The sequence below is a fragment of the Myotis davidii genome, unplaced genomic scaffold (genome assembly GCF_000327345.1).
Source record: "Myotis davidii unplaced genomic scaffold, ASM32734v1 scaffold901, whole genome shotgun sequence".
NCBI lineage: Eukaryota > Metazoa > Chordata > Mammalia > Chiroptera > Vespertilionidae > Myotis > Myotis davidii.
Window position 1 is genome coordinate 476,110 of NW_006291427.1, and position 10,736 is coordinate 486,845.

Genomic DNA, 10,736 nt, shown 5'->3' on the forward strand with positions numbered 1-10,736 from the left:
TCCCCGATGCCTCTCTCCAAATCCAGAATATCCTTCTCTCTGAACCTGGACTACAACACCTCCAATGGGTCTACCTGCCTCTCCTCTTGTTCCCTTCCGATCCCTGCCCCCTCCACAGGGCAGCCAAGTGACTTTAAATTAATGCTGCAATACCTCATTCAAGGCCAAGATAAGTTGATTTAGTAGTGATCTAGACATTTCCCAGTTTTAAATTAAGTTTTTCACTTTGAGATAATTGTAGATTCACATGCAGTTGTGTGAAATAATAGAGTTCCTGTATACCTTTAATCGGTAGTCTCCCCTCCCCTATAGTAAAATCTTGCAAAACTCTAGCACAATATCATATCATAGATATTATAGTCAGGAAATTGACATTGATGCACTCCACTGATCTTATTCATATTTCCCCAGTTTTACTTGTATTCGTGTGTGTGTGTGTGTGTGTGTGTGTGTGTTGAATCCTAACCAATTTTATATCATATGTGCAGGCTCATGTATCCAACTACCACAGTCATGATGATACAGGAGATTTCCATCACACAAGGATTCCTCATGTTGTCTTTTATAACAAACCTTCCTTCACCTCCCCCACCCCCAACCCCACCCTGCAGCCCCTGCCAAACACTAAACCACTGATCAGTTCTCTATCATTTCAGTATTTCAAGAATGGTGCATCATATAAATGGAACCATATAGTACAACCTATTTTGGATTGGTTATTTTCATTAGCGTAATCCCCTTGAAATCCATCTAAGTTGTTGAATGTATTAATAGTCTGTTCCTTTTTATGGCTGATAAGTATCCCATGGTATGAATGTATCACAGTTTAACCATTCACCCATTGAGGGACATTTGGGTTGGTTTGGGCTATTACAAATAAAGCTACTATGAACATTCATGTCCAGATTTCTGTGTGAACATAAAATTTCATTCATTCATTAGGATAAATGCCCAAGAGTACAACTGCTGGGCCATTTGATAACTGCATGGTTAGTTTTATAAGAAGCTACCAAACTGCTTTCCAGACGGACTATACCATTTTGCATTTCCACCAGCAACGTAGGCGTGCAGGTGAACTTTCTAAATCAAAATCTGTTGCTCTTAGGGTCAAATTCAAACTCCACAACTGGTCACCACCTCTCCCTTGTACTAGCTGGCCCTCAGCTCCAGGATCACTTTACTGTGATCCACACACCTTGGGTCAGCCCTCCACACATCTGTGCTTCTTCCTTCATAAATGCTCCTTCCACTCCCTCCACTTCCTGCTAACACCTCCACCGTGCCTCACGCCAAGCTAAATCCTTCAGTCTCAGCTTCATCCTCTCTTCTGTTAGGAAGGACTTCCTTGACTTCCCAGGCCTGGATGAGATGCCTCTCCCCTGGATTCCCAGACCCCTGTGCCACCTATGATACTGAGCCAGCAATGCCTATGATCTTGTCTGTAGCACCCTTAGTCTGCGTAAACCTTGTCCCTATCCACCATGGATCCTAGGAGCCTATCTCAGCAACTGGCACTGAAGAGAGGTGCAGGAAATAAATGTTGAACAAGTGAATGGAGGGAGGAGGGAGTCCTGTGGGGAGGGGTGGGAAGGTTGTTGGGGACAAGGGGGATATGGTACTGACCTTCCAGCTGCACATTTGCCAGCCAGACTGGAAAGCCGAGACCATGATTGTGGAGACAGAGTTAGCAGCCGTCCGGGGCAGCTGCAACAGGGACCGGCTCCCACGATCCAGCTCCACTTTAGCTCCATCTGTTGTCTTGGCCAATGTGCAGGGATCAGCCGCCTTGGGGAACACTCCCATCCTGCAGACTTTAGCCTCTTTAAGGGGCTCAACCAACATGCAAGTCTCAACCACACTGGAAGCCTTCTCCATCTTCAAGGCAGATTTCTTGGAGTCAGGGTGCTCCACAATGGTTGCCTTAGCTCTGTGTTTCCAGAAAAACACCTAAGAACCAAGAAGGGAGAGGAAGGATGGGAGAGAGGGCCGGAGTGGAGACAACAGACAGAAGAAAGGAAGGCACGAAGGGATGGGACAGAGTGTGTCCTGGCCTCCTCCTCCCTGTCTTGTTTGACCACAGGAAGCCAGAGGGGAGGGAGACCAGGTAGAGGGGGTGTTCATGTGATCTAGAAGTCACTGACCAGCACCTCCCACCCCAGCATGGTATAAGCAAGGGCAGTTTCCGAAACTTACCAAGGAAGTAATCTTTCGCCAAACCCACTGGAAGAGTCTTCTGATAGCCATTTCTCCCAATTTACAAGTCCCAAGTAGGGGGCAAAACCAGCATTTGGCACGGGGGGAGGGTGTGGGGGGCAAGCTGCAGGCCAGTGGCTGCCACCTAAGAGGTCTCTCAGGAACTTCAAATGCAGCAGTGAAGAAATAAATAAGGAATCTAGGGGGAAAGCTCCCCCTGACAATTCATCCTAGGCTGTCCCTCCCCTCCCCGGGACAGGGAGAGGAGTCAAAGTGGATGAGAACCCAGAGTGAGGGAGAGTTCCAGCCCATTGTGAGAGCCTGCCTGACCTTGACCCCAACCCCTGAGGCCCTCCCAAGAGCCCAGAGCCAATCTCTGAACCCTTAGCCCTTCTCCCCTCAAAGACATGAAAGGGAAACTAACATTTACGGGGCGCTGGGCCGCGCTGGGCGTTTTCTGTGTATGGTGTCCTGTAATTCTCACGGCAGCCCTCAGGCAGGTATGACTGTCAGTGCCATTTTACCCACGAGGAAGCTGGGATTCAAAGAAACCAGAGAACCTGCCCAAGGTCATAAATATCAGGAGCCACGGAGTCAGCCTCCAGCACCCAGCCTTCTACAGGTCCTCTCCAGGCTGGGGACAGGGCCCTCGTGAGCTGAGGCAGCTGCTTTCCCCCACTTCCCCACTAGATGGGGTCCTTATCCCTACCTGCTGCTTCTGCCTTGGACAGGAGCCCAGCTGAGGCTGTCTGGGAGGGGCCTGCTCCCTCACTGGGCCCCATCCTCAGCCAGCTGGGGGTGGAAGCCACAGAGGCTGGCCAGGCCTGGCGAGGGCACTGTGTGCCCGGGAAGCCTGGCCCACACCCAGGGCTGAGACAAGGGGCCCATTCAGGGCCCCCTGCCCCACCCCCAAGCAGCCACCCGGATCCAGCCCGCAGAGGGGACACACTGGGAAGCTGAGGGTGGATCCTGTACAATCACCAAAAGGCCTCATTGTTTCCCTGTTGCCCCCCCCCGCTCCCCAGCACGTGGGCTGACAGCCCCCTCCACCCTCCCTCCCTCTGCCTTGCCTTGCCTGCCCCTTCCCAGGACCTGGCAGGCCACGGGCTCCCTTTCCAGCATCTCTTTTGACCACTCGGAGCCACATTAAACCTCCCCAGTTTGGGCAAGATCACCAGGGAAGCCTACAGCCTTAGTCCCTCTCCCATGGTAGGAACTGCTGGTGTAGGGCCCCAGTCTGGACACAAGCAACAAGATGCCAATTTCCAGATTCAAGTTTCTTTGGATTTTTTAATTATAATTATTATTTTAACAACAACCTGAACCCCAGAACTTCCAGATACTGTCCATAATCCCTCCCCTGGGCAGAGAAGAGGGGGCACTTCCAGGGAATAAGGTGAGGATGGGGTGTCTGCCAGGAAGCCTCCAACTCCCTCAAGACATCTACCGCTGGGGGTCCCAGAACACTGACACCTAGGGAGGGAGCAGGGAGCTCCATCTCACACCCAGTCCTGCAGCCCTCTCCCCTCCATCAAGCCCTGGGGATGCCCCAGCCGAGTCCCTGGGCGCTATGGGGAGATGGAGGAAGGATTGGGGGACAGGCCAATTCTGAGCCTTTAACTCCCATCCCTAGGGATCAGGGGGAATTAAAGCTGCATAGGAAGAGGGGGCAGGCAGCTGTGGCAGCCCCCAAAGGCACATTGTGAGGGAAAGGAGGCTCAGATGGAGGGCCCATTGGGCGCAGGGGGCCCAAGCCGAGGGACCCCTGAGGACGGCAGCTGGGCCAGCTGCTCAGGGCTGGCCAGGGCACGCAGCAGTCCATTCTCTTGCTCCAGTGCGGCATTCCGCTCAGCCAGGTCCCGGATCTGCTCCTTCAGCACCTCCACCTCCTCCCGGACCGCAAACATGAGGTGGGACTTCACCAGGTCCTGGGAGACAGGCAAAGCGTCAGGGGTCCCAGGCCACCCCAACCTCATTGCCTGCCCAGTAACTTGAAGGGCTGGGTGTGAGAAATCCTCCTCCTTCCAGATAATGAGGGGTCACTGGGGAAGCAGCAAAGCAGGGGAGGAGTGGAGGGAGAGCAGAGAAAAAGGCCAGACAGAAGCAAGGTCAGGGCTCAAAGACAGAGATGGAGAACGGGAGCAGGGCCAGACCTAAGGGAAGTCAAGGGTTCAGGTGGAGCCTGGAGCTGGTGGAGGGCCCAAGGGAACCCAGCTGGGAGCAGGTGGAGGAGCTAGGAGACAGTGTTCCCTAATAATGAGGACAGCAGGGGTGGAGCAGCAAGCCAGCTAATAGAGGCAGGACGCGGGCATCAGCACATGAGCAGGGACCTCCTGGGGCCAAGATGGCTTCTCTTACCATGGCTTGTTCGATCTTGTTGTCAATGCCAACCAGGCTTCCGGAGCCACTGGAGAGAGAGACAGGGAGATGAGAGGTGAAGAGGAGCAGGTGCCAAGCCAGGTGTCTGGACACCATAGCCAGTTGCCTTCCAGATGTTTCTCAAAGCAGGCTCTGGCCTCCACAAGCCCCACTGCTGCAGCCTCCCACCACATCCCAGCCTGTACCTGTGACAGTAGAGAATCAGAGAGAGGAGGGTTTTGTCCATCCCCCGGCGGGGTGACGGCCTCTGCCCAGGCCCCCCTAGGCCCCGGTGGGGTGGGGGCCCAGACGCCCCTCGGATGGGGGATGCTCCCCTAGGGGAGCAAGGAGAGGAGACACAGCCCCTTTTCTGGGGAGGTCCCGGAGTCATCCCTACCACTCGGGTCTCAAAAGATGACACCAGGGACTTAACAGAGACTCCTGGCTGGGCCATCCCCGAGGGGCAAGGGTCCCCCCGGCCCCCCACAAAGGGAGAGGGCTATATCAGTACTGCCTGGGGGGCTCAGAGCCCCCCGGGCAGAGCGGGGTCCGGCTGGTGCCAGGCAGGCAGAGAGAAGACGGTGTCCAGGGGGTGCTGGTCTGAAAGATATACACCATCCCCCAGGGCAATGCCTGGCTGCTATTGGCTCCTCAGGGACACGGGGACCCCCTCCCACTGGCTTCATGGTGGGCGGGAATTCCCAGACTCAGTCAGTGCCAGTGTCCCCTTCTCAACCTGGCACCAATCCCAGAGCAGAGGGGAGGGAGCCTGGCTGAGGGAAGTCAGCTGGTGGGCCTGGTGCAGGGCGGGCCATGGGTCCAGGAGGGGTGTAAAGGTTGAGGGAGAGCCTGGCCTTGGGAGGCCTCTCCCCACCTCTGCCTCCATTCTGCCTCCTCTGGTCTTAACACTGGCTCCCCTCAAGGTCTTAGCTCCTCTCAGCTGGGATGGTGGCCGGGGGGGTGGGGGGGGGCATTTGATGTGCTTGTAGTCTTCCTTGGATTGTAAACAACCGCCTTTCCAACATAAAGCTTTCATCATGGGTCTCCCGTGGTGCCTACCCAGAGGAAACCCCACCTCCCATGGTGAGGGCCAGGAGGAATGGGAAAGGTTACCATGGCAATGGAACAGAGTCCAGAGCCCTGAAAGACAAGTACAGCCTCTGGTTTTGGGTCTGGGGTCTGGAGTCTTGAAGGAGTGAGGGTTTGAGGAGAGGTGGGAAGGTGAAGCTGGAGGTGGGACACTGGGAATAGGAGCAGAGACTTTTTGAAGATCCTTGGGAGCAGAGGACAGGAAGGGGAGAGAGGTCTGGCTGCAGTTTATTAAGTGGCCACCAGAGGTCAACACAGGCCTGGCACACCGGTCCCCAGGGCCAAGTTCTGGGTCCCAGAACCAGACCTCCCTCAAGTCAGTCTCTTGGAGGCCTAGGGCCTGAACCATCCTTTGAGCCCTGCCCTCACCTCCAAGGCTCCCTCTCCCCACCACTCAGGCCCCAGATTCCTGTGTCATCCCATGGCTCATGATCCAGCCCTGTCCAGTTTTTGCCTCAGCTGCCTCAGCCCCAGGGCCAGCCCTCCAGCCAGGACGGTGCTGTAGGATCACCATCCTGACCTCCTGCCCCCAGCTTCCCCTGGCCCTCCTCTCTCAGAATAGGTGGCCCCAACATGCTGCATCCTGTGCCCTTGTGCTCAACTGTCAAGCCCTCTCTCCTGGTTGTCAGTTCCAACTTGCTTTCCTGGAGGGGGGGTTGGGGGAGATTAACACTCATTTCAAGGTGACCCTTGAATGAGGCCCTGCAGCCAGCTGGGAATTTTCCATTTCCCATCCAAGCTCTGGGTGCAGAAGGCACTGACAGGTGGGTAACCAAGGGGGTGACCAGGCCTGAGAGAGCAGCCCAGGGTGGGGTGGGGGAAGGACACCTGGAACTCCTAGAACTGGAGGGGAGGGGACAAGTTTAAGAGTAGAGGGCAGGCTGGCCAGCTGGAGAGTCAAAGCAGCTTTCAAGCTATTTCAATCTGAGACACCTGGGTGGAGACTGGGCCACCACAGAATCTTCCTCCCTCCCCTTCCCCACAAACACAGACACACAACACCCAAAGAGGGGCAGATTCATCGGAATAGGAACCCTGGCCTTCCTTGGCGGACACTCGGGTAAAGATGCCAAGTAAGTTGTTAGTTCTTGCCAGAAATAAAGGAATACTACAATAATAAACACTTGTTGGCTGATAGATGACTATCTCCTGTTTGTCTAGTGCTGGAGAGTTTTTGACAGCACTTTCCACTGTCACATCCTAACATTAACACTTCAAGGGACCATGACTCTGGCTGGCAACCCAAGCCCTCCCTTTGAGAACCCTGAGTGAGGGGCGGCAGGCATCGTGCTGGAATTCTTGAGCAAGCTCAGGAGCCGGAAGCTTGGGGTTGGCTGGGTGAGATCAACTTTCACCAGAAGCCCAAAAGGTGACTTGGTGTGAATTAGAACAATATATCCCCTTCTTCAAGACACTTATTGCCATCTTCCAGGAAACTGTGATGACTTCAAATGTCAACAGTGACTTCAAATGTGTGTGGCGCCCCCTAGAGTTGTGCAGGGCACAATGCGCACAACTGGGGCCTCTGGGTCTGCAGGACTCTTGGGTCCTGGGGCAAGGACAAGCCTTAGAGTCGGTCTTCCTTTTTGAAGGTCAAATGAAATAGCCTCAAAATGAGGAGCAGATGAAGAAGCAAGACATCTGGGCGAGGTGAAGGTTCTGATCCCCGAGACAAGGGCCAGCCCTGCTCCCTGACTGAGTTCTGAGGAGCCCCCAGGAGCTGGGCCTGGGGCCAACAAAGTGGCATCCGGCTGCACTGTCTACACTCCCTCCCGGATCTGTGGTGTTTTTGGGGTGGGGCCAGGCCAGGAGTGGGGAGGATGGCTCCTTGCCCAGCCTGAGAGAGCTGTCCCTGCCTCTGTCCCGGAGAGAAAGGGCACCCTAGAGATGGCTGCTCTCGGGACACAGGCATCCAGTAGGAAAGGGGAGAGAATGCGGTTTTGGTGTCAGACCCAGGCTCGGTGACCTTGGGCAAGTTGCTAAAACCCTCCTCCTCTGAGCCTCAGTTTCTTCAAGTGGGTATCATGGAGTTGCTTTTAGGATCAGGTGACATAAAATGTAGCATCTGACCCAAAGGAGACACTGGATAGAAAAGTACTTTTTCTTTCCCGAGTTCCTGGAATTCAGTCCTTATCATGCTTGGATTCCAGATATTGGCCAGCCACTCATCCATCCACCCACCCAACCCATCCACCTAGCCAATATTCAAGTACCTTCCAACTTTAAGGCCCTGTTGAGGTTTCCAAGGTTATTGCAACTCAGGGGCACTTGAGCAGTCTGAATTCTCCAGGCACCCTCTGTTCTCCCATCCCCAGACTCTGGAATTGATCAGGCATTCTCCACTCCCCACCTGGGATCCATGCACTTAACATCCCAATCCATTTTTCCTCTCAAAAGGGAGGTCCCGTGCCACTTGAACTCTGTTCTCCTGCCAGCTTCCAGCACACCAGAGAGGTGAGGTGGGGGCTATCTGCCTCTTTCCAGGGGGCCAAAGGGGTGGCCCAACCCAAACCCGCTGGCCCAGCAGGGTGGGGCACAAGGGGCTGGGCTGGGCCAGAGCCCCAGAGGCTTGCAGGAGAGCAGGGTAAAGTGGAAGCTAGGAGCTGGACCGGTCAGACTGGGGTGTGTGGAGGGGATGGGACAGAGGGAGGGAGGGGACAAGCCAAGAGAATACAGCTGAGAAGGCTTCTGGAGGCAGAACTCTCTCAGGGAAAGCAGGAGGCTAGGCTCTGAAATCAACAGGGGTGGAGGAGGGACAGGCAGCCCTAATGCCAGGTTACTTCCCAAATGGGAGGAGGAGAGGGTGGGAAGAGCTGAGAATAGCAGCAATGGGGGCAGGTGACTCTCCAGGCCCTGGCTGACCTCACACCTCACACATTCCTGACAGCCCGAGCTCAGATGGGAGCCCAGACAGGGCCCCGCCCATACGGGCCCTGTCCCTCATTCCCCACAGCCTCCACCAGGCCCTCACCCTCCACTCCATCCACCAGATCCCAGCCACCACTTCTCTTTCCTCTTGGGCTCCCAGCTCTCCCCAAAGCCTCGGGCATTTTTCTTTGGTGAGACTCAGTCCCTGATTGTGGGGGTTGGTCTAACAGAGGGGAAGAAGGAAGAATGATGCCCCAGCATCCACTCACTCCCCCAGCACCCACTCACTCATCGGTAAGCCCTTATTATTTCTTTCAAACAGGAAGTCCCTCCTCCAAAGCCTCAAACAGGAAGTCCCATTCCTCCCTCCAAAATAAAAGTTTCGACTCCCTAGCTCTTCTTCTGGGTTCCTATCAGTCTACGGCCAGAAGGGAGCAGCTTGGCTATCAGACTAGCAATTTTGTTCCTCCCTTTTCAGCTTGCTGGCATTCCTATGTTGAAACCTGGCCCTCAAAACAGGAAGTCTGCCCACCACGCCACAGAACTGATCGGACATTCTCCCCTGAAGGGCAAACCCCAGCAGCTCAGCTCTCCGGTGCCTTCCCTGTGCCCCTCAGCCATCCTCTCCATGGTTTTGGCTTGGCCGGGGGAGGCTGGTGCGGGAGGGGCGGCTCAGCAGATAAAAGAACCTTAGGGACATGCTTTCTTGGTACTGGAGGTCCTAGGACCCTAAAGTAGTCCACATGGACTATAAGATGTTACCAATAAAGAGGAGTTCCGTTCCCCTCAGTAGGGAGAGAGAGATGGGGGCTGGGAGGAGACTGACTCCTTATTCTCACCTCCAGCACATTTGCTAGTAAGTTCTTGGGGTTGGCCAGATGATCGCTAAATCTGCAAGAGCTCTGGAATTTGACAATGACTCCCTTCAAACTCTAAAAAAGTACTATGATTAACAATCCTAAACCTAGAGTGCCACCCAGCTCTCTCCAGAGAGGGAGTGGGTCCCAAATCAACTTTGCCCAGTGTGTCATGCCCAGGCCAGGTTTCTCTGTTTAAGACGTCCCCTCCAAGTTTAACGTGGGTGAAGGACACCTACCAGGCACTTTCGCGTGGCTACCCGAGGCAGGGGATTCAGAGGCGGAGCCCACCTACCTATCATCATCGCTGTCCAAGTGGCCACTGATGGCCAGCATGGATCGGGCCAGGCTGAGGCTCTGGGCTGCTGCTGCTCCAAAGGGGTCTGGAGACTTGTGGACCAGACTGGCATCAGGGAAGAAGTAGAGGGCCGGGGAGCTGGGGCGAGAGTCGTGGGGGGGTACCTGGAGGCAGAGAGGTAGGAGCTATCACATTAAGCAAGAGAAAGAAACCAACCACTTTACAACTTGCCTAGTAGTCTTCCTCCCTACGCGCCCCTCCTCCCCATGCTCTCTTCCAAGGACCCAGGGGTCTTGCCCTTGCAGCCCCCTTTTCCCCAGGTCTAGGGAAAGCATCAGGCAGGGACTAGAGGCAAGGAAACAGTGCCCATGCTGTTTCTACTACTGTCCACTAAAAAGTGGTTCACAAGGTATCAGAGAGGGGCTCTGATCTACACACCAGCACCTGCCACCAGCTGAGCCAGGATCCCTAATCGGAGGCTAATCAGAGAGTGTCGGCCTTCTGTTACCTAACTTCTTTTTTAAAAAAATATATCTTATTGGTTTTTTACAGAAAGGAAGGGAGAGGGATAGAAAGTTAGAGACATCAATCAGCTGCCCCCTGCACACTCCCTACTGGGGATGTGCCCGCCCCCAAGGTACATGCCCTTGACTGGAATCGAACCTGGGACCCTTGAGTCCACAGGCTGGCGCTCTATCCACTGAGCCAAACCAGTTAGGGCCACACTTAACTTCTTAAAGCAACTTAAATGTCACTTCCTCAGAGAGGCGTTTCCCCATCATTGAACTAGTAAATTCTACTGAACTGTCCCCCCCCCCTTTTTTTAGTAACACCTAATACTACCTGATATTAAAGTATTTTTGCCTCTCTGTTGCTAAAAGGTAAGCACCATAGGGCACAGCTTAGTTTGTTCAATCGCTATTTGTAGAATGAATGAATCCTCAGAAACTGGTCCTCCACCCTCCCACCCCCACAATACCCATTCAAGCCTCTAAAACTTCTCAGGACTCAGGTGAAGTACTGCTCTGGCTCTCTGGCCCTGTGTTAGGGGGTGAGGGAGCAGGGTGGCAGAG

At 54.5% G+C, this 10,736-nt stretch overlaps 2 protein-coding genes across 3 annotated transcripts in view; both read right to left on the reverse strand.

The window, feature by feature from the left end:
• Positions 1–3,215, reverse strand: part of LOC102752763 (chromosome unknown open reading frame, human C7orf61) — a 6,257-nt gene extending 3,042 nt beyond the window's left edge. The window contains exons 1-2 of the mRNA XM_006764675.2: positions 2,194–3,215; positions 1,624–1,947 (exon numbers count right to left, since the gene is read on the reverse strand). Coding sequence (XP_006764738.1) covers positions 1,624–1,947; positions 2,194–2,244 — 375 coding nt within the window. The 5' untranslated portion in view covers positions 2,245–3,215. The remainder of the gene's footprint in view (positions 1–1,623; positions 1,948–2,193) is intronic.
• Positions 3,216–3,455: 240 nt separating this feature from the next.
• Positions 3,456–10,736, reverse strand: part of TSC22D4 (TSC22 domain family member 4) — a 10,500-nt gene continuing 3,219 nt past the window's right edge. For both annotated transcript variants that reach the window (XM_006764676.2, XM_006764677.2), the window contains exons 3-5: positions 9,661–9,827; positions 4,552–4,600; positions 3,456–4,121 (exon numbers count right to left, since the gene is read on the reverse strand). In XM_006764676.2, coding sequence (XP_006764739.1) covers positions 3,912–4,121; positions 4,552–4,600; positions 9,661–9,827 — 426 coding nt within the window. In that variant the 3' untranslated portion in view covers positions 3,456–3,911. The remainder of the gene's footprint in view (positions 4,122–4,551; positions 4,601–9,660; positions 9,828–10,736) is intronic.